General features: G+C 35.8%; 3 protein-coding genes across 3 annotated transcripts in view; all 3 read left to right on the top strand.

The window, feature by feature from the left end:
* The first annotated feature begins 728 nt into the window (after positions 1 to 728).
* On the top strand, positions 729 to 4,264 carry gcga (glucagon a). The gene is made up of 5 exons (XM_084417772.1): positions 729 to 843; positions 1,061 to 1,216; positions 2,329 to 2,445; positions 3,579 to 3,722; positions 3,844 to 4,264. The coding sequence occupies exons 1-5, from the start codon at positions 755 to 757 to the stop codon at positions 3,866 to 3,868; spliced, it is 531 nt and encodes a 176-aa protein (XP_084273898.1). The 5' UTR covers positions 729 to 754; the 3' UTR covers positions 3,869 to 4,264.
* A 1,015-nt stretch (positions 4,265 to 5,279) lies between these two features.
* pcyt2 (phosphate cytidylyltransferase 2, ethanolamine) lies at positions 5,280 to 15,525 on the top strand. The gene is made up of 13 exons (XM_084417771.1): positions 5,280 to 5,545; positions 6,825 to 6,913; positions 7,015 to 7,176; positions 7,967 to 8,033; positions 8,135 to 8,219; positions 8,334 to 8,375; positions 9,115 to 9,253; positions 9,396 to 9,478; positions 9,949 to 10,026; positions 12,387 to 12,452; positions 13,507 to 13,572; positions 13,658 to 13,746; positions 13,841 to 15,525. The coding sequence occupies exons 1-13, from the start codon at positions 5,433 to 5,435 to the stop codon at positions 13,953 to 13,955; spliced, it is 1,194 nt and encodes a 397-aa protein (XP_084273897.1). The 5' UTR covers positions 5,280 to 5,432; the 3' UTR covers positions 13,956 to 15,525.
* Positions 15,526 to 16,478: 953 nt separating this feature from the next.
* The window catches only part of gnav1 (guanine nucleotide binding protein (G protein) alpha v1), a 26,348-nt gene continuing 19,308 nt past the window's right edge, over positions 16,479 to 23,518 (top strand). The window contains exons 1-2 of the mRNA XM_084417081.1: positions 16,479 to 16,748; positions 17,648 to 17,739. Coding sequence (XP_084273207.1) covers positions 16,619 to 16,748; positions 17,648 to 17,739 — 222 coding nt within the window. The 5' untranslated portion in view covers positions 16,479 to 16,618. The remainder of the gene's footprint in view (positions 16,749 to 17,647; positions 17,740 to 23,518) is intronic.

Genomic DNA, 23,518 nt, shown 5'->3' with positions numbered 1-23,518 from the left:
TAAAAACAACAAATATGACACTGATTCCATTAATCAAATGCTTGCACACAAGCACCTCAAAATGCATTCTGGGAATTTTTGTATATTCAGCAAACCAAAACATTTTCAGTGGCATCAAAATGATCGGTGTCACTCAAATCACACTGATTTTGTGTGCAAAGCATCCTGGGTAGGACATAAAAGTCACGTACAACTAATGTATAACAGACGAAAAATGGGTTTGTCACGTTCTCCGCGAACCCTTTGTGCCAGAGTATCCGTTTGCCCTCTTGATTTTCTCCGACAGTAGCACTCGGCGCGTTATTTTTCTCTTGGTTTATTTGCGAAAGCCTCCATCCTGCTGTCTGACACCTCGAGGACAGCTCTTATCTGGAGGTACTTTGGCACATCTCTCTCTTTAAACAAACACAAGCGGATTCATCCAGAGCGGGTAATGGACTGACACTAATGGATTTCAACGCGCACATACGCGTGTGTGTGGGCTGCCGAGACGGGCCGGCCCTCCTGGACCGACTATATAAGACCCAGAAGTTTGGGAAGAGGCCACGAAACCAACAGCAGAAGAGCCAGGAGAAGATCTGTGCTTGAGGAGCAAACGCACTCATCTCATCCCATCTCATCCATCCATCCATCGGTAAGTTGAGCATCTCTTCAAGGACTTCACTGACCTCTTGTAGATGTTTGGTTGGTTTCAAATGGAGTTATCTCTCTCATTTTGACAGGGCGTGTGTTCAACTCTAAAGAAGCTGTGAAAATGAAAGGCGTCCAATATCTCGCTGGTCTTCTTCTGCTCCTCTTTGTTCAAAATTGCATGTGCGTCCCACTGCAAGATGACAACACAAGGTCAGAGGAATCTTTTATTTCATTTCCGAGCAGTAAATTACAAAAAAAAAAAATGTTTTAAGGTTATTTACTCGTATACTAAGTGGTTGATCAATTTGGTAGTTTGAAAACAGCTTTGCATTTTCATTTATAACTGTTTGGGGAGTTTTCATTTGGAAATGTGTCCATTATTTTGCGATGTGCTCGGTTTAACACTGTTTTTCTTCTGGTGGAGCAGCACAGAGACAGCAGAGAGTTTTGTCCCGAGGGCTCAGGGCTTCACGAGCGTAAAGAGGCATTCTGAGGGGACGTTCTCCAACGACTACAGCAAGTACCTGGAGACCAGGAGGGCACAAGACTTTGTCCAGTGGCTCATGGACGCAAAGAGAAACGGGTAGGCACGATTACAGTGTAATACTGTTCGTAGATTTCTGTAATTAAACAACGACAACTTTATTCAACATTTGGTGTAAAAGAAGTACTGAAGTATGACGAAAATTACAAATCAAATTGAGAACATTTTGAAAACATGAAAAATCTAAGAACAAATAAGAACAAAACATAAACATTATATATATATACTATACTATATATGGAATATACTATATATGGAAACTTAAATATACAGAACATGTTCTCACATTTATACAATGTATTTATAGTATTATTCTTAAAAATTATATGTGTATATATATATATATATATATATATATATATATATATGTATAATATACACACACACTTGTTATAAAGTTATAATAAAAATATATAAATTACAATATAAAACTATATATATATATAAAGATTGTCTATTTTAAGCTTATGTATATTATATTTTTATGTTTTGTATTTTATATATTATATCATAAAACTAAAACACTATAATATGATAAGCAATTATATGAATAATATACAGTAGTCAACATTTGAAGTGGATCAAAACCTTTCTTCATGGTATTCATGAATTTTGAACAATACCCCTTCTTGTCTTAGGACAACTTCAATGAACTATTTTGATCCACTATTTTAATATTAAAATAATATATGTATATAAAATATAGAACACCATAACATAATATAATAACTAGAAGCTTGAGAACAAACTATAAAATAAAAATGTCCATTATATGTTGAAATTCATTGCATATGAAAACTTTTTCACATTTATATAACTGATTACAAAAATACTATATATATATATATATGTATGTATGTATGTATGTATATATATTATTTATATATATATATATATATATATATATATATATATATATATATATATAAAATAAAACCATATAATGTCATTAACATTTATATAACCAATTATATTATTATATGTAAAAAAAACAAAAACATGAAATATATAATACAAAATGTGATAATATTATATTATATTTTAAGCCTAACACTATGTTAGCCTAACACTAACCGACGACTTCTAGTAAGCTAACTCAAAATCAAACATTTAATCAATGATTACTCACTTAAACTCTCTTCCCCCCCCAGTGGTCCGTCCAAACGTCACGCTGAGGGAACCTACACCAGTGACATCAGCTCTTACCTGCAGGACCAAGCGGCCCAGAACTTCGTGGCCTGGCTCAAGTCTGGACAGCCCAAGCAAGAGTAGGCTTCCACACTTCTAGTCCCTCCTTCAGTGCCTTACAGTGTGAAAGTGATGGAAATAAAGAAAAAGAGAGTGTGTGCGAGAGAGCAAAATAGCTGAAACGCCCGCTTCATCATGCCTTCTCCTCCCCAACATCTGTCTCTTTTCTACCGCACTCTGTCCATCCTCACTGCCAAATGCTAATGCTAATAAATAGCGCTGAAACCAGGCTGTTTGCTTCTGGTTATCTTTCTCTGCTAATGTCTTCTTCTGTTTCTGGTACTGCTGTGCGAATCAAACAAATACTGACTGCAAAGATGCTAATTATAACCAAACTTCACATAACTAATACTACAAATAAACTGATTTTCAAAGAACATGCTAAACTCACTGCAGGCCGCAAGCTATCCTGCTAAACTGTGCTTAACTTAATGCAGGCCGCAAACTAACCTGCTAAACTGTGCTTAACTTAATGCAGGCCACAAGCTAACCTGCTAAACTGTGCTTAACTTAATGCAGGCAGCAAGCTAACCTGCTAAACTGTGCTTAACTTAATGCAGGCCGCAAGCTAACCTGCTAAACGGTGTTAAACTCAATGCAGGCCACAAGCTAACCTGCTAAACTGTGCTTAACTTAATGCAGGCAGCAAGCTAACCTGCAAAACGGTGTTAAACTCAATACAGGCCACAAGCTAACCTGCTAAACTGTGCTTAACTTAATGCAGGCAGCAAGCTAACCTGCTAAACTGTGCTTAACTCAATGCAGGCAGCAAGCTAACCTGCTAAACTGTGCTTAACTCAATGCAGGCAGCAAGCTAACCTGCTAAACTGTGCTTAACTCAATGCAGGCCGCATGCTAACCTGCTAAACTGTGCTTAACTTAATGCAGGCCGCAAGCTAACCTGCTAAATGGTGTTAAACTCAATGCAGGCCGCAAGCTAACCTGCTAACGGTGTTAAACTCAATGCAGGCCGCAAGCTAACCTGCTAAACTGTGCTTAACTCAATGCAGGCCGTAAGCTAACCTGCTAAACTGTGCTTAACTCAATGCAGGCCGCAAGCTAACTGCTAACTGTGAACTCATAATTCACTGGTTTAAACTTTGAATAAGTGTCATTTGCACATGCTCACAAGTTGTTTATCGCATATGCGCAGTGTTGGGACCAACAGAGGCACAAATTTGAGCCGCAGGCGGCATGTAGACGGCAGTTTCACCAGTGATGTCAACAAGGTCTTGGATAGCATCGCTGCCAAGGAGTATTTACAATGGGTGATGAACTCTAAGACATCAGGGACAAGGTAAAGTCCTCTCTAAAGTGGCTAAAACACTGATAAGATAAAGACATATGACTATTTTGAATGATAATCAGTGCAAGAACAAAATATGGGTCTATTTTGATGTGATTATTTTCTTTTCTAGTGGCAAACGTGGCGGGACCCAATGAAGAACTGTTGGGCTTCCCTTCCGAGAGCTTAAATTTGGATCCTGAAGGGGGTTCGATCATCAAAATGAATGAAAGCCATATCTTTTAAAGGCAAAACGGATACAACTCTTGAAATCAAAAGCCATATTAATATTTTATTTTTTAACTTTGAGCACTGTGGTTATTATTTATTTTCCCTAGTGTTGAAGAACATCATGTTAGTTATAACAAAAACAAAAAAATGAAATATTTTTCTATAGTTTTGAACTATTTTCTATGTGTGCGATAAAAACAAACTCAGGTGAATGCACTAAACACTCAGGTAAAAAGTGACAATTTACGTGTGCCACCACTGTATCAAAGTACCATGGTAAATGGTGTTTTGCTCTGCAAAATAAACATTTTCATATTCCACCCAAGCCTGTTGTTTTCCTGCTTGAACACATGTGCATTTATCGCCACCTAATGGATATCTGTAGCAATACACTTGTTTGCGGATTCGGTTTATTAAAAGTTAGCATGTTTATTTTTTAAAGTTATAATTAAACAATAGTTATATTTCTGAAATGAGCAAGATTCCTAAATTAAAAAATACATTTGTTAACGCTTTTATTTATTTACTCTTTTTTTTTTGCCAACTTTAATGTTTATCTGTTTTTATTATTATTGTGCCATAATAGTATTAATATTGGTTTAAGAAGTTGAACCCTAATGTGAAATATACAACATTATTTTTGAATGTTACTCTTTTTCAATTGATCTGAGATGTAAAAAAGATAAAAATAGTAAATTACTTCAATTAAAACAGGATAATATAAGCAAATACTATCTTGTGCAGTTTAATCAAACATTTATATATTCATTTTTATATATATATATACTTTGAACTTGCATTAATAAAATAATTTATTTCAATATTTTGTTTATTTTTATTTTTTGTCCATTCTTTAACGCAGAAATTATTATTATTATTATTATTATTAATAGGCTAATATCCCAGTGTGAAACATCACACATTATATTCAAATGTTCCAAAAATATGTATGTATTTGTTTATTTATTTATTTATTTATTTATTTGCGGTTGATCTGATTATTTCTGTAAACAAAAATAGAAAGAAAGCAAGACCAATATTTAAGAAAAACGTGTATTCATTTATTATATTTGTGAATTAAATTATGCTCAAAAACTAAAAATTGTATGTGAAAACAGCAAACACTTGTTTATATAATAAGCAAACACTTGTTTGCTCGTGTAATTTAGCGTGTAACGAAATTCAAACACTAATTTAATATTTTTATGACATATAAATACATATAAATACTAAAATTAAAATAAATAAAATATATTTATATGCTTACGTTTATGGTTCATCATATCTTTGCGCACTGTTGTGCGGCGTCACTTCCTAATCGGAGGGGCGGGGCATCGTGAGGAGGCGCGGTTTGCGCGTTGCGTCACTTCGTTGCGCACATTCTCTCGGCGTCTGGAAGGGCGTAGCGACTTTGCCGGTGTCATTCATTTCAACGCAGAGTGTAACAGCCGTTTTTAACGACTGTTCGGGGAGTTTATACGCATTAAAAGCATGATCATGAACGGAATCCATGCGGATGAGGAGGAGGTCCGAGAAGAGTCGAGCTCCTCCAGCCACAGTCCGGAGAAGAGGAAGCGGGTGATCCGGGTCTGGTGTGACGGCTGGTGAGTGACATCACACACTCATACGGTAATGAACACAAAGTGCGTATGTGTCTCTACAGCTTCTTTACAGTGTCTTATAATGTTAAAATTCAACATAAGAATATCTATAGTAGCACAGAGATGAATTTACCACGATGTTGTTAAATTACCAACAAAAGTACCTTATCGGCACCATGGTGCTGTCAGTTTCACATTGTATTACTGTTGTTATTTGAAATATGCAATGGTACTAAAATACATGTCATGCCCAAAATATTCCATTACCATGGTAACGTTACTTTTCTTCCATCAGATTTCATTAATTGTTTTTACATTGTATTTTAAAATACCATAGTATTACCAGAGAACACGTGAAAACAAACAAAGTACGTAGTACAGTGATGTCAGGTGGCAATGTAACGTTACTATGATATTTCCTATTGCACTGAATGATTACCATATATTTATGTATATGTGCAACAGTGTTGTTATTGATAACTACAACTATTGAAAATAATTTTTCGGTTATTGAAAATAATAATAAATATTAGATGGAAAACTTAAATTAAAATAATTAGAAATGTTGCCTTGGCAAATAACTAAAATACTAAAATGACTTTAACTCAAAAAATAATTAAAGCTATATTAAAAAACCCTAAAAACTAATAAAATGACAAAAGCACATTGCAAAATTTCTAAAATGTAAATTAGACCATATGAAAAAAGCTAATTCAAAATATATTAAAAAAACTTTAAAAGTATACTACATTAACAGGTGCAGGTTCAGAAGTGTTCTTGTCAGGTGATTTCTAAGAAATATTACAGATAGAAGTGATATTGCATGTTTCTCATGCCTAAGCTAATGGTTCATAAAATGCAAGCGCAAACAAAAATTTCTGAGTTGCATTAATATCGCAATTCCATTTGGTGACACCAGAGGCTCAGAAATGACACACTTCACGTTTAAAGACGATATATTCATCAATAATATGAGTTTATGAGTGATGAAATGAAGCTGATGTTATAAATAACCCAGTGTGAAGAGTGGTGCCCAGCAAGGAATTATGGGAAATGAAATTGGAGATTATGTCCCCATGTAATCCCATCGGCCCAGCTAATGATATTAATGGGGGAATAGGGCTCGTCCTGGTTAGATAACCCACCGTCTCTAGTTACTCCTTTAATTTGGCATGCAGAGCTGTTATTTATTACATACAGCGGTTTCTCTGTCTTTGAACGCGGGTCATGTTTTATTGACCCTCTTTAACTCTGTATTTAAAGTCCACATCTGTCTCCACAGCTATGACATGGTGCACTACGGTCACTCTAACCAATTACGACAGGCCAAAGCGATGGGAGATTATCTTGTAGTAGGAGTACATACAGACGGTATGCTTCACACTTTATATTTCAGATCAATGCTTTGTACTTTACACTGTAATACCCGAATATATGAGGAAATGATCAAATATTTTCTATCTCACGTTCAGAGGAAATAGCCAAGCACAAGGGTCCTCCGGTCTTCACGCAGGCCGAGCGTTATAAAATGATACGGGCCATAAAGTGGGTGGATGAGATTGTGGAAGGGGCGCCGTACGTCACCACGCTGGAGACGCTGGACAAGTACAACTGTGATTTCTGTGTGCACGGAGGTGAGGGGATCCTTTAGATATTTAGACACACATACTAGTGATCCATAATCATTTTAATATCTTTTAAGGTGCCGTATTGTATTTATTTATTTCTTTTTTGTGGAATTTTATTTCTTGAAAAGCACTTGTTTTGCATCAAAAACGGAGGTAATTTAGTTTTTGATAATCATTTGTTCACAGTACATACTCTTTGATTTTTAGAATTGAACAGCCTATTTTTGTTGCATTCCTTTAAGAGTTCTGTATGCACTGTAAATTATGTTATGATTGAAACTTTTCTCACATAAAACATGGTGTAGTTCATGTTGACGTTTATCAGAATGGCCCTAATTACTGAATAAGCATAATATTAACATGGCCATATGTTTATATGCTAATGATTGTGATGTCATAATCATGACTATTTCTAAACTAACAAGTTTTTAACAAGTGGTTAAAGACCTGTTCACACCAAGAATGATAACTATAAAGAAAACTATTAGTTTTGTCACTAAATGCTTGCGCTCTTTAAAGCAGGATAAATTCTAATTGGCTGTCAATGTTTATCGTTCATTAGCTGAAAAAAAAAAACCATTATTCATTGTCATTATCTTTATAGTCGTGATGTGGACGTCTCTGTACTTAAAGAGTTAGAACAATTATTAAAACTTTATCATCCGTGGTGAGAAACTGGCCTTAAGTGTCTCGGCATAGTGATTTTTACATTGAAACGTCTCCCTTTGAAGCACAACATAGTTGAAATGTAAGAAAAATGGAATTTAATCTGAAATAATTTCATGTATTTTGCTAGATGACATCACATTGACCGTGGACGGGAAGGATACCTATGACGAGGTGAAGAGAATGGGCCGATATAGGTAAAGTCTAATGGTCCTCAGACATACACCTGTGGCACACCACTGAATTTTGACCCAGGGATGGGTGTAACGGTTGTCAAAAATGTCGTTTTCGTCAACAGGGAATGTAAACGCACACAGGGAGTGTCTACGACAGACCTAGTGGGCCGTATGCTCCTGTTAACAAAGGCGCACCACAGTAACATTGTGAGTAAAATGTATCATTTACTTATGTGTGTTGTTAAGCGTTATATAAAGTCTTTCTGTCAGTCACTAATTCATATTCGCCCCTCTCTCTCTCTCTCTCTCTCTCTCTCTCAGGATAACACGGCCTACCAGCTCCACACGGATAACTTTGGGAAGGTGAGTAGATCTGCATATACTCAGATATATAATTGTATAATCTTTTTAACATTTTCATAATTTTTCCATCTCTGAAACGTTGAAATAACGTACATTTATTTTATCGTAGCGCACATATCATAATCCAGTCAAATCCTGATGGATAAAAATCAAGTCTTCTACATTATTATTTCCATTTTAAAATTTAGTTTTGCTTTGAAAACTTTAATGGGTTGCTCTTTTATGTAGCTCTTAATTTTATATATGGTTTATGAATTAAAAACAATATTATAAGCCACGTTTCCTGGAACAGTTTGTCCCAGGAAAAGCTTTCTGCGTTTCCACAGCGGTCTAAAGTATCGTGAAAATTATGCAAATTAGTCTTGTGACGTAGAACTGCATGCACTGCAACAGATTTTTAAAAATGGTGGTTGAAATGAAATGCTGCGTGGAGTCATTAAATCAAAATGCGGCACGAACTCAACCAATCAGCACATTAAGCGCCCAAGTCGCACCCTTGAAAGTTCCTAAACTACCTTGCAAGCAGGGACTTTCTGAGGGTGAAATTTTTACCTGGAACTTCATTTAGACCCTGGTTCCTGTGGTCGAAACACACAGAGTGCCACCCCAAAGTCACTAGTTCCTCGGGAAAAGTTCCTGCAGTGGATATGCGGCTATACATTGTTATACAACGGCATACAATTTGAATCTCTTGGCATTTGCAAATGTAAAACTTTCTGTTTTTTTCTGTTCTCCTCAGGGTCCTAAAGGGCACAGTCCTTGGACTGGCGTCTCTCAGTTCCTGCAGACTTCTCAGAAGATCATCCAGTTCGCCTCAGGAAAAGAACCGCAGCCAGGAGACACCATCATATATGTGGCCGGAGCTTTCGACCTTTTCCGTATCCTTTTAAAATCCACATGCCACTCTACACTTGCCTTTTGAAGACATCCAGAAAGTTTTTAAGCAGGATTTGGGGAAAGCGATTAAGGGTACTCTGGTTGTATATCTGTGTGTTGGCCTTGATTATCTGACCCATATAGACATCGGTCATGTGGATTTCCTCGAAACTGTTCACAAACAAGCAGAGAAACCTTACGTCATTGTCGGACTGCACTTTGACCAGGTGCGTTTCATAAAAACACACGCACACCCACTTTACAAGAGTTTACAGATCTCTCTACTGTCATTGTGCTTGACAAAAAGGGCAAAATTTGATGTAGAAAGCTGTTTCTAATTCTGGACCAAAAACTAATGTAAAACAGGATCGCTCACAAACCTGTTTTACACAGTTTTTGAACTTCATAGCCTCGGGTGGAATGTGTTTAAGTTCCCTAAAATGCAGAATGCCATAAACATTACAGTTATGATTACTACAATAAAACTGTGGTAATTACTACTATAAAACAGAAAAGACACAAAATTAAAATTGTTTATTGCTATTGGTTAGTACTAGTTCAGTCTTAGCAGGATTGGATCTGTAATTTTGTCTGTAACTTATGTGTGAAATATAGCAGTTTTGATGTGCAATAAATGTAAAGTTTAGTAATTGTTATTGTCATGTTTATTAAGTGTGTTCATATAATTGATTTGTAGGAAGTGAACCGCTACAAAGGGAAGAACTACCCCATCATGAATATTCATGAGAGAACTTTGAGTGTGCTGGCTTGCAGAGTGAGTGCATCATTTAACGTCTCCTCCAATCATTTCTTTGCATTTCGCATAAAGGAGGGCATAACTTACCACCTCCATTAATCAATTATTGGTTTGCATAAATTACTGACTCCTCCAGTCAGTTCTCTGGATTGTGCATAATTTACCGTCTCCAATTCCGTTTTATTACATTGTTTTTGTATTCGTAACACTCTTGTTTAAGAACAATGGGCCTCTGTGTTTAGAGAGAGGGAGTGATATTACAAAAAAAGAGAGTGTAGGGGGAAGAAACCGGGCAGAAACATTAAGAAACATCTCAAGGTCAAAAGAACAAATATCACAAGCAATGAAAAAACTTCATTTGTTCTGCATGTTTATGAGATGGTGTGCTAATCCAAACATAACCTAGTTTACAAACCCTCTTATTCATCCACAGCACGCGTTCTCTCACGGATCAGGCACATAACTAAAGCATGACGTCGCTTTCAGACAGACCTCCCTCACACTGCGATAGCAATGCAAACCACACTTGCATGCCTTTCTGAAGACTGTCCCAGGGGATGATGGGAGGTTTCATTCGGCTTTAGGATTTTAGAAGTTCAGCTGATTTAGGCAATTTTAGGAACTGGGTACTTTGAACTTAAAGATCCCCTGCAGTGAAAATCAAGTTTTTAATGTTGTTTTTAATATGCTTTGCGACAAATTCATAAGTCAACACCATTGCTAAGTATTTTCTTCTCAAAACGCCAGTGAACCAAAAACGCAGTTTGAAATCGCCAATCGAAATGTTGTAACCAATCACATCAATGTGCGGGCGAGCTTTAGCATATCATTAACTGCTGAGAAGTCAGGTTATCCCATTATATTTTTCTGTTGATATAAAATATCGGGTACACTTAGCAATATAGCAGGTGAATTATGTATATTACGATGTTATGAAGAACTATATGACTTTCTCCACTGATGTTCCGAGCTTTTCTAAGGATGCTGATTTTTTGAAGGCAGACTGAGATGGCGAACGGGAACGTGGTTTGTGTAACATTAGCAACACATTATTAGCTGTTTGATAATGCAGTCAAGCCAAAGGCTAATCACAATAATTACAGTTATGTGTCCGACGTTGTAGAGATCGATACATAAAACGCATTACCATTCTGATACATCGACTTGTAGATTAGCCTGGATAATTCACTCTTTCGCTTTAGTCTCTGGTTCAAACTTTTATGGCTCAATTAAATCAGTATTTCCATTTCCTTGCCATCGTGTAGCGTTTACTAGTGTAAAGTCAAGTGGATCATGTAGTGTAAGCTGGTGTGAGTGAGTGGAGGAGGAGACCAATTTGCATATTCATGGATCCACATATACTAAACAAAGCAAGGCTGTAGAGTTACATTCAAGTTATTTTAAGGCATGAAGAAATTATTTTCACATGAAAAAACATTGAAATATGTCATTTTGGTGATCAAAGATGAGTTTTAAGGGATAAAATTATTGACTATAGGGGGCCTTTAAGGAACAATAGAACTTGATGAACTTAGAACTGGAGAACTCTGAGAATGTAGAACGTTTATAACTTAAAGAACCTTAAACAACCTAGAGAACTTACTTCAGAACTTGGAGTACTTTGTGAATTTGGAGAACCTTGAGAACTTAAAACCTAAAGAAATGAAAAGTTAGAGAATGTAGAAGCTAGAAAATGTAGAACTTAGAACTAAAGAAATTTGTGAGCTTGGAGAACTCTGAAAAACTGAAACGTAAAAAAAACCCGAAAAGTTAGAGAAGGTGGAAATTTAAGGTAGAAGCGTAGAACTTTAGAACTTGGAGAACTCTGAGAACTTAAAACCTAAAGAAATGAAAAGTTAGAGAATGTAGAAGCTAGAAAATGTAGAACTTAGAACTAAAGAAATTTGTGAGCTTGGAGAACTCTGAAAAACTGAAACGTGAAAAAAACCCGAAAAGTTAGAGAAGGTAGAAATTTAAGGTAGAAGCGTAGAACTTTAGAACTTGGAGAACTCTGAGAACTTAAATCTTAAAGACATTACAACTTAAGTTAGAACTATAAACCTGGAGAATTTCTAGAAAGTAGAACTTAAAGCAATTACAACTTAAAGAATGTGGAACCTGGGCAGTGTAGAACTTTAGAACTTGGAGAACTCTGTAAATGTACAACTTAAAGAAATTAGAACTTCAAGAACTTGGAGAACTATTGAACTGGAGAATTTCTAGAAAGTAGAACCTAAAGCAATTACAACTTAAAGAATGTAGAACCTAGACATTTTAGAACTTTCTGCTCTAGAAGAATTGACTGTAGAACTTGGAGGTGAGTTTATAGTTGTTCGTTTAGGCTGTGAATAACTGTCTTGTGATCCTCTTGTGTTCAGTATGTGTCAGAGGTTGTGATCGGGGCTCCGTACGCAGTAGGAAAAGATCTTCTGGATCACTTTAAGGTACAGTACTAAAGCAGTGCAACTTTACATTGTTCATTCATTGTGGTGAATAAGAAACTAATTTCAATTTAAGCCCCTTCCAGACAATAACACAATAAAAGGCTTTGAGTGTGAAGAGAACGCGGTTTGTGTGATTCACACAGTACGATATTGAGGCGTAAAGCTGTGTGTGTTGTGTACTGTTCTGGGACAGCAGCCAAACTCAGAGGCTTTAGTGACAGAACACTATTTCAGCAATTCTGTGTTGTTGTTCTCCGGGAACAATCTAGAGATTTACTGCTCGCCTCTTTAACCAGAACCCCTCAGTTATAGTTTAACTTTAGAGGACTCAACAGAGAGCTTGGGACATTTTTCCAAATAATACAAACGGTGCCAAATATATTGGTGACCATATCGATTTATAAGATGTTTTCTGCATATTAAAATTATTTAGTAAATGTAGGTTAATTGACATGCATTTTTATATATATGTGTATGTGTATATGTATGTGTGTGTGTGTGTGTGTGTACTAGTGAAATATTTACGATTTACGATTAAATTGTACGATATATATAGAATTTGGTACTTAAAAAATTATGGAAAAAATAATATCTGGTATTATCAGAAAAATAAAAAGGTTTTTTTAATTAAGCAGAAAATAACATTTATTTTTCAGTTTCTACGTTTTTTCCCCCATTATTTTTCAGCGCTAAACTTGTATCTATCTTTTCTACATTAAAATATTTTGAAACCTGAGTTTTAAAAGTTTTGATAAAATCGTAATGCTCTACTCATAGTTTTTTTTAAGCAGAAAAGTTTATTTTTTTCAGTTTCTGACATTCCTTTTTTGCATTATTTATTCAGTGCCAAATTTCTACAAAAATTTCAGTAGAAATTTGGCACTGAATAAATTTCTAAAATTTCGACACTAAACTTTTAATCTATTTTACTAAACATTTTTGTTTTTATTTTAATACTCGACTTTAATTAGTTTTAGACACTTTAGTTTGAACATTGTTTTTTTATTTTTTATTAACTGTTATGATTTTTATATATATATGTGTCTATCTGTAGGTGGATCTGGTGTGTCATGGGAAGACAGAAGTGTTTCCCGACAGCGACGGTACAGACCCTTACGACGTGAGTAAAGTCTTCAAACATTTATCATCTCTGAATTATCTTCTCCTCCATAAATACTGTTTTTAACCTGTTTCTCTCTTCTCAGGAGCCGAAGAAGAGAGGGATTTTCCGCATCCTAGACAGCGGCAGCAATCTGACCACCGACGACATCGTGCAGAGAATCATTGAGAACAGGTGTGAGAAATAATCAAGCAAATGTGAAAACGTTGCTCACTTGAAGTGTTTACGAACATATGCAAATGGCCCAATCTCTCTTTTTGTCCGGTAGATTGCAGTTTGAGGCCAGGAACCAGAAGAAGGAAGCGAAAGAGATGGCCATGATCGAGGCTTTGAAGCATAAAGATGATTCGCTGAAGACGGAGGCGGCTCTCGCGAAGAATTAACCGAACTATCCAAACCGAACAAATCAGGGGCTTCAACGTAGAACGAAAATTGCCCCAGGACTGTTATAAAACGCCTCGATTTACGAACAGTGCCCGCATTTAAATGAACGTGGTGGAACACGTACCTGTTTTTATACGTTGTACGACTCGTGTTTGATGACAACGCCACTTTGTTGCGTGCGATGAGTTTTAATAGTACCTATTAAATGGGTTGAAAAACGTTCTCTCAGTGGTAGGAACGCTGAGAAACGTTTAGCAAATACTTTTGCGTCGTTTTATGAGGGTTATGGGAAGATTGTGTCATTAAATTAGTGATCCATCCGCACGTATCCGTAGATGAGCAGAGAAATGCTTTGTGAAGGATCACTTCGTGTTGACTACGTTGGTATGTGTAAGACTAATTGGGTTTATTTGGGGATTTTTCTTTTAAATGTTGTTTTTTATTTGGGTGAATCTCATGGAAACATATCCAAGTCACATTTACCCCAAAATCAAAGTCTATTTTTGCATAAAACAAATAATGCCTGTTTAAAGATTATTAAATGTTTTTGTATTGTGACAATTTTTTTAAATAATTTCCATCCATAATCTCATTACCGTAATACATCTGAATATTTTACTTTATTGTGACATTTTTTTGCACATTATTTTCAGTATTGATTCTCATTATATATATATATATATATATATATAAAAAAATGCTGTAATACAATGATAATGTTTGTATAAATTAAGGATTTACTACCATATATAAATACTTTACTATATACTATACTAATATATATATATATATTTCTATGTTTGGGGTAATGAGATTTTGGCTAATGGAAAAAATTTGCAAAGTTCTTATCAAAATAATCTTCGGCAATCTGCTTAATGGTCCTAATGTGTGTGTGGGTATCGGTAAAATGTGACCTGGGTATGTTTTGACAGGCTTTACCCCGGTATCTTTTAATCTAGTGGTACTGTTGTAGTTTAACCCGTCTCATCATAACTAGAAGTTTGATGCGTGTGTTATGAAAAAAACGTCAGAACTGAAGTTTTATCAAATATCGTTTCATATACTGTTCACAGTCACATACTGTATCTGGCATTTTTACTGTTTTTAATTTCTTTCTCATACCTTTAATTGTTGTGAAGTGATCAAAATCACAACCAAAGACTCTCCGACCTCAGGTGATTCTTAGATGTCAGGATGCTGTGATATACAAAATTCATTGATGGTTTATTGTCACACTTTCATTCATTTTAATGTGCGACATAAATAATCTTTCTCTTTGTGCAGTTTTGTCACCCGTTTCTGTTTTTAATGAATTTCAAAGCACATTGTTTTTAAAGTGTTCTGTACATTTACAGTGAATTGCTGTGAAAAAACACTAATTTAAAGTCTCTTCGTTACAGATGTGAGCAGAAATGTTAAGCGACCAATTCTGAGTGTATACCGTTAGATGCTGAATGTTCATGGCGTGTTATTGTCTTCAGACAATCTTTAATTTATTGGAAATAATCCCATCATAACCTGTAAATCATCAAAACAATTATTTTCACAATAAAAAAGTATCAAAACATGTTTCAATGTATCAATTTTTAGAATGTTTTTCTAATGAATATTTACTGATAAATGTATGTGATTTTTGTACATAAACACAATGTGAAGGGAAAACATAATGCACTGAATTTTACAGCAGGTTAGGTTAAATTTGTGTAAAAAACTGAAGTGTTTAAGACTGTAAATTTAGATTTAAAGATTTATTTGAGATCCCAACTGCCATCAATTACTAATACTTGCTATAGTTGTACATTTAATCAAAGTTTTATTCTAAATATTTAAGTTGATATTTGATACAACATGTATTAGTTATTTGAATAATTAAATTGTTTAGTTGTGTTGTATATTAGAGCAATAAACTATATTTAGTGTAATTACCTGACATAGTGTATTTTATTGGTGATATAGGCTATATTTTACTTAATTTTTTGTTTTATTTGTTTGTTACTTTTAATGTTTTTAAATAATTTCCTTTTTTACTTTATTTAATTTGATAACGTTCTGTTAATGATTAATTAATGTATTACTTTATCTGATTGAATAACATTTAATGTTATATGGATGTCAGTGACTGCCAGCTCTTTCGCACAGCTCGTGCGTTGGACGAAACCCATCTCAGGTGACAAAGTTCCACAAACATCACGTCACTTCCTTCCTAAAGAACGCGGACAACCCCAAAAAAAGCAAAAAGAGACGCTCTGTAGACGACACACACCATTTAGCTGACCCGTAATGAACAGGCAGTGTTGTGTTGTGGATTAGGAGAGTTTGCGCGGCGTCAGTGTTGAGCTCTCACAATGATCCAGCACGAGCGCTCAGTCTGACGAAACTAACTGGGAACAGACGGATTTGAAACTTTTTTCCCTCTTTTTTTCCTGTACGACAGTGTCTGTCCCAGTCTGTCTCTCTTTATACAATAGAGTTCGATCTCTCCAAAAACACGCGCAACTGACTTTGGTGTCATTTTACGCGTTAACCGGGACTTTGGATAAGAGCGCGCGGGATCTCGCCGGGATGTTTTTACGCGACTTTAAACGTTCCTCTTCGATTCCATCCGTGGGCTTGGGATTTCTGCTGGATCTTTAGCTCTTTGGGAAAGACATGAGCTCTGGATATGGGTCTGTGTCTGGGCTCAGAGGTGACAGAGGAGGGAAAGAAGGCGAAGATCCACAGCTCGCAGATAGACCGAGATCTGTACGAGTACGCCAAGAGAGAGATGAACGTGGTGAAGATCCTCATGCTGGGTAACACAGCTCTCATCCTGCTCATCTGCCCGTTGCTTTTAGTTAAAATAACATGGATTTTGATGTTTACATGGGCCTACTTGAACGTTAGACATGTAATTTTGGGTAATGTACTAGTTTACTAAACAGTTGTGGGTTTGAACTTCAGGTCTGGGTTGGCAACTGCGAATTTATGAGTTCAATTGGACGTTTATTGGTTTACATAGCAAATCTCAGTTAAAACTGACATGTTCTGTGTTTAAAAACCCTAGATCTTGGCAGGTTGTAGATTGAATCTTCAGATATGGCTAGGCAACTAAACAGTTGTGGGTTTGAACCTCCAATTTTTAGCTGATATCTAAAATGTTGTAGGTTTAGACCACAGAAGGTAAAAGGTTGTTGGTTGAAACATTAGATGCTGTGCAGAAAATTGAACCACTGTATATATAGTTCAAACCTCATGGGTTGAAGCTGAATGGATGTTGATTGAAGCTTGGATCTGATTCTGTGCTGTAAATTAAACATTTGTGAGTTTTGCACCAGAGGTCTGGGCTGGAATCTTCAAGATTATATGTTAAAACCCCAGATTAGAGTTTAAATTGACAGATTGTAGGTTCTAACTCTATATCTGGTTAGGTGCACCATACTGTAACTGAATAGATGTGTGTTCAAACCTCAGATCTGGGCTCATATCTAAAATGCTGTAGGCTCAAACTAAACATCTGGGCTAGTAACCGAAAAAGGTTGTTAGGTCGAACTTCAGAGAGGGTTTATTCATGAACTATCATGGTTGTACCTTTAAACAAGACACCTAATCTATGTAATCCTGGAGGACTGTTCATGTAATGTTTCTTTGGTTTCAGGTAATAACTAAATGTATATTTAGTCATTTTATGGTACTTTTCTTTTTTTTCATGTAGGGGCTGCAGAAAGTGGGAAAAGTACATTGGTCAAACAGATGAAGATTATCCACAGTCATGGATTCACCAAACAAGAACTAACCAGTTTTAAGGTAAGGAATTTTTGTTTTATGTTTTGTTGTTTCCACACACTGGATGCCCACCATTGTAAAAGGGTTATTGCATTCAATAGTTTAACATTTGTTCTCATTTGTACTATATTTTGTCAGTTTTCTCTGTACTTCCTCTGCCATCTGGGAAATCAAGCCTCTGTGTGTGTTTGGGGATTATTAAAAGTTTAAGGGGTCACTGGTTCAACTGTGAAACAAGACCTCAGTTGAACGGAAGACTGGATCTTGCCTCAGCATTTTTTTTGTTCTGTTAGGAAGAGAAAAAAGAAAGGGGGAAGGAAATGCATGGAAACATAACACAAAAAAAGTTTGTGAAGTTAAAAATCGTTAAATTGTCAACTTCCGTGCACATTTTCTTTAAAATTTGCCCCTATAATATATCCGTTTCCTATCCGTTTCATCTGTTTGGCAGCCAGTGGGCACTTCCTCTAAACTCAACCATCTCTTCGCATAACCTACATTTTTTGACCTGTCACTCACAAGTGTTACCATGGTAACAATGTAAAGCCCCACTCTGGCTCCTTTAGACTAACCTGCGGTGTTCCTATGCCGTATCGCCTTGGAAACAGAACGGACACTGATTGGCTCATTCATCGTAAATCGCAGCCAGCTGTGGTCTCAACATGCTCATCAGCCCTGGTATCGTTAAAACCGCAGTCTTTGACTGTCATTTTGGGGCTAAACGTCATCTTTGTGAACAACAATAGTTGTGTTATTCAATCCAGTTCTTCAGTTAACCAAAAAGACCCTAGGCTAGGGGTTGGCAGTATGAATGGCTGTAATTTTATATCACGATGTATCATGTACTGTATATGACGCTATTGTTATTCTTTGTTTAAAATTCAATGGAAATTAAGAAAAAAAAAACATTAGTGCTAGGCTACAAAAGGCTATTTTATGGCTATATATTGACATTACAGTTCAGCTTGCAAAAATAAAGACTTTATTTTATATAGATCAAACTTTGCTGGGCCGAATACAGAGCCTTGAGGCATCCTGATCTCAAAACGTTACTTAAACACGACTTGTCTGAATTTACTACAAATTTAGGCTGTTGTATGACATCTTTTAGCTTGTGAGTGACAGGTTAAAGAGGTAAACTGTGAGTTTGTTGACTTTAGAGAAAGTTCACACTGACTGTCGAATGCACACAAAACTGCTAACTTTTTTTTTTTTTCTTGGCTTGTCTTTGGCAGAATGTTACCTTACTGAAACTTCCCTCAGTATTTCATTGCTTCACGTTTAATAAAAGCAGCTTTGATCCTTTGGAATTCTGGAATTTGTCCATCCAATATTTGTGCGGTGATGTTTATCAAGCTAACTGAGCATTAGTGCACATGTTTCTAGTCAGATCTTTCTCCAGTTGCTTTATAAATCAGTTGATCAACGAACTGTCTGTTGTATCTCCTGTGAAGTGCCAGGTGCAGATCTGCATGTGTGCTAGCTTGACTTAAACCGAGACTTTGTGTACCATGTTCTCTTCATTAAACCTTCCCTCAGGGTCTGTTTGTGTTAGCGACACTTTTTGGTGAGCTTGTATTAGATTGATGTGCTGAGAATGTGCCAAAGAGGTTTTGAAGAGCCTCAGGGAATACTTTAAAACCCCAATAACCACCCATTATTTCCAGGCAAATGCACAGGGATTGGTCAGGATGGTTAACTATTTGACTTGTCAACAAGCAACCACCTAGTCTTTTTTTTTTATATATAGATATTTAGTGGGATGAGTCTCAGAACATATTAGCATAATAACAAACTGTAGTGAAGACTATGGTAGTTGCTTACGTTTTTTTAGTGGCAGATTTTTGTTGTGTGATGTGGTTTTATTAGCCTTTGTCAGCTGATATGACAACATTGACCATCAAACAATGGAAAACCATGAGCAAACCCCATAAACACTCACCCCAACACACACGACCTTTTTGGGATGGACTCATCGTCCGTGCTATCTTTCCCAGCATGACTTCCATTATCTTTAAACAAAACAAAAAGTGTTGGTATGTCGGTAAATGATGCAATATATTGTACAGTGTCATACAACAAAAATGAAATGCACAGAAAAAACTGTGTTAAAATTATGCTATGTAAAAATAACACATACGATATAAAATGATATACATATGTATGATTATTTTTAAGTAAAACATACTTTAAGTATATTCAATTTGATATTTAAATTATATATATCTACATACAGTAATTATATATATTTTTAACAGGATAATTTATTCTGTCTGTGAATTTTAATTTCCACCAGTTTATTGACACTTAAAGACATTCTTTTTAAACATTCGATTATACCGTCTTTAAAAAATGTACTTGGAAAAATTATCTTTCCATTTTCAAAATGTAAAAGGAACTCATTTCATATAATGACACTTTAGCTGTTGCCATTTATGTGGATAGGGTTTCATGTGAATTCTAAACTGAAATCACTCCTTAGGGTTTTTTTGTTGAAAAATTGGAGATCGATGACTCACATTGTCCTACTTATTGTGAAGCGGTAATGTAGCGGGTAATTTTTCAAACATTTATCTTTCACTTTGTCTGTATGTGATAAGGCAGGTTTTTACTAACATCTAGACATACCGTTTTAAAAAATCTAAATCCCTTATAAATGTGGCAAAATTTGTTCTGTAGTTCTGTAAAGTGCGGCAGGCATTGAACTGAATGACATAAAGTGCGAAGTATGTGACCCAATGGAGATCTCTAGATCGGATTAATGTTAGACTAGCCATGTCACTGCATAGTTTGTGGTCAGTCACTGTGGTATAAAACTCTGACTGGAAGAACAATGTTTTGTATTTTGCACCACTGTGATTAATGAATGAACCCAATAGCGGTTTAGATCTGTTTGCAGAAAGGGAAGAATAAAACAGTACCCATAATAGCATTAAACTTCTCCCATTGTTCTAGATATAAAATAAACATCACCCTTAAGCTAAAGGATGTCGTACAATAGCCATATTTTGCAGTAAACATAGACTAGCCTAATTTGAGTCACTTCTTGAGTTCGGGATACCTCAAGGCTCTGTATTCGGCCCAGCAAAGTTTGATGTAGACCAAATGAACGGCTTCATTTTTAAAAGCCAATCTGTAATTTTTTTGTTATGCTGACCTCTCCCATGCCTGTGTTTTTCTCTTAAAATGTATGTGGCCAGTCACAGGCTTCTGTATAATGTTCAAAAGTCAATTTTGTGCTTCACCAGATTTTATTGGACGGTTGCATAAAGGGTCATGCTTTTGCGCACACATGCATTCATTTGTACAGACCCATAATTATGGCTAGTTTCACATTGTACACAAGCTTGCAGACACGGGCACAGTCTGTAATCAGACTGGCCTTGGTTGACTTGGACGTAGTGTCGCACAAGGGCGGACTGTTGACTGTCAGAGAGAGGCCAGGGAAGGGTGTGGTGGCCTGTGGTGTGTGTGAATCATAAATGAAAGGGAAAATGTGACGTTTTACAGGTAAGAACTGGGACTTGTCCTGACCTGAATGTCACAGGAGTGTCTTTTTCTTAATCTGTTCTTTCTTCAACTCTTATACTAAACTGTGACTGCAGTCTTGAACCACACTGAGGTCTCCCCTAGTCAAGTTGTCTTTCCTGTTTCCTCTTTTTGTGTTTCTCACCCTAGACCTGCCTTAAAATATGTTGTGAATGCAATTTTATGTTCATTTGAACTAAATCAACACAACCATTCACAAGCTTGGGGTTGGTAAAATATTTCTCTTCTGCCCACCAAGGCTGCATTTATTTGTTAAAAAAAATAGTTTTTTTGTGATTTAAACTGTTTTCTAAAAATTACTGACCCCAAACTTTTGAACGGTAGTGTATATTGTCAAACGTTAATAAAGATTACATGTACATCAGATGTTCACACATATACACACAATAGAGCTATTAGTGTTGCGTATCTGTGACCCTTTTTATGGCAAGACTTCACACAACTCGCAGCTGGGTTTCATGCTTTCATTTCCTTCACCTCCCTCTGACTCTGTTTCTTTGATGAAGTGGTAAATTCTCCTGTTCCAAACGTGACATCAAGAAGTAATGTGAGACTCTGGAGTGCCGTTGTCGGTGGTCTTGAATTTGGGCTTGACCCAAATGTAGTTATTGTAGAATGTGTTGTTCTTTTGACTTGCCTGGAATTTTAGGAAGTCATAACCGCTTCAGGATTTTACATGATCTTGAATTTGTTGTTCTGTGTTGTCTGAAAGTTCTAGAACTCAAAAATTGTGTAGATTCTTGAAAATAAATAGTGGATTGTAGAATTTTGAGAATAGTTTAACATTCTATAATCATTTACTTACCCAATCCAAACTTGTGACAAAAATGGCTTCCTAAAATTGATGGTTTCCATGTTTTATGGGGACTTTCCACAGACATAATGATTTGTAAAACTGTACATTTTATCCCCTAACCCTAAACCTACCCATCTCAGAAAAGTTTCTGCGTTTTTACATTTTAAAAAAACATAATTTAATATGATTTATAAGCTGCTTTCCTCATGGGGACCAAACAAATATCCCCATAACGCAGGGAATACCTGAACCCCACACACATACACTCCTGGTAAGATGTTTTGCACTTATCCTTTTCCACAAGAATAGTTTTATAGTATTGAAGTGTGTGATTCACTCCTGAACTTTACCTCCTGCTTCGCTCTAGTGCACTTTTTTTTAGTGTGTTTGCAACAACAGGAAATCAATATAAGTGCATCATATATCCAAACCACATAACTTCCACACCCCCTTCATGAACACAGAAAGGCTTTTCGGCGTTCACTCTTCCCAGGAATGCTCTGCGCCTCTGATCTATGGTCCAGCAAACAAAAACTGTTCAATAAAGGGCAGGAATGCGTTTGCTTTGGCCAGAGAGTTAGGGGCGGTAAAAGGGGAAGCATTTGAGCACAACACGAGTGGACCGTGAAAGTGTGAAAAGAGAAAGGCTTTGAGTGGCACACATGTGGACTGATTTTGTGTAGTGTCAAAAAAAAAATTCCAAGTTAAAATGAAATCATAATTTATCTTATTTCCCTTAAAAGGCACTTCTGGTGATATGTATATACACACACACATATATATACACACACACATATACACACACACACACACACACACACACACACACACACACACACACGATATATATATAATAAAAAAAATATTTGTGTATAAATATTAAAATAAAACAAATTTTATATAATTCTAATGTTGTTATAAATAAGTTATACAAAATGTGTTTCAATTACTAATAATTTAATATTTGTTGTGTGCATCACTATTCAAATATTAATATTAAAACAAATTATAATATTATATTAAAATATTGAATTAAAATCAGTATAAATAATTAATAAATAAATTATTATAATTATCTTATTTAGTTACATATTTGTATGTATCTTATATATGCATTTATTTATTATTGTGTATATTATTTATAGTCCTCCATTGTTTAGTTTTTTATACTCATTTGAACATCCTATTTCACTTATACAGTAAATGTTGCAATATGTATGTAAAAAAACTTAATGACTGCCACGCCATTTTGTTGATATAAGAAAGAAATTATGGTGATCCAAAAACTGTACAAATCATTCCCATCTCTGTGAATTGTTCTGACCAAAAAGGAATGATCAACATTCCATGAATCATAACTGCACAATCGCATTGAGTTGCAGCCGAGCGTTAGATCGTCACGCAGCGGTTTCTGGCGGCAATAATGGCCATTTCCTGTCACTCAGGTGGACGTGA

Source organism: Rutilus rutilus (assembly GCF_951802725.1).
Source record: "Rutilus rutilus genome assembly, chromosome: 8".
Lineage (NCBI taxonomy): Eukaryota > Metazoa > Chordata > Actinopteri > Cypriniformes > Leuciscidae > Rutilus > Rutilus rutilus.
Note: the sequence above shows the minus strand (reverse complement) of the source record. Positions and strands in the feature narration are given on the sequence as shown.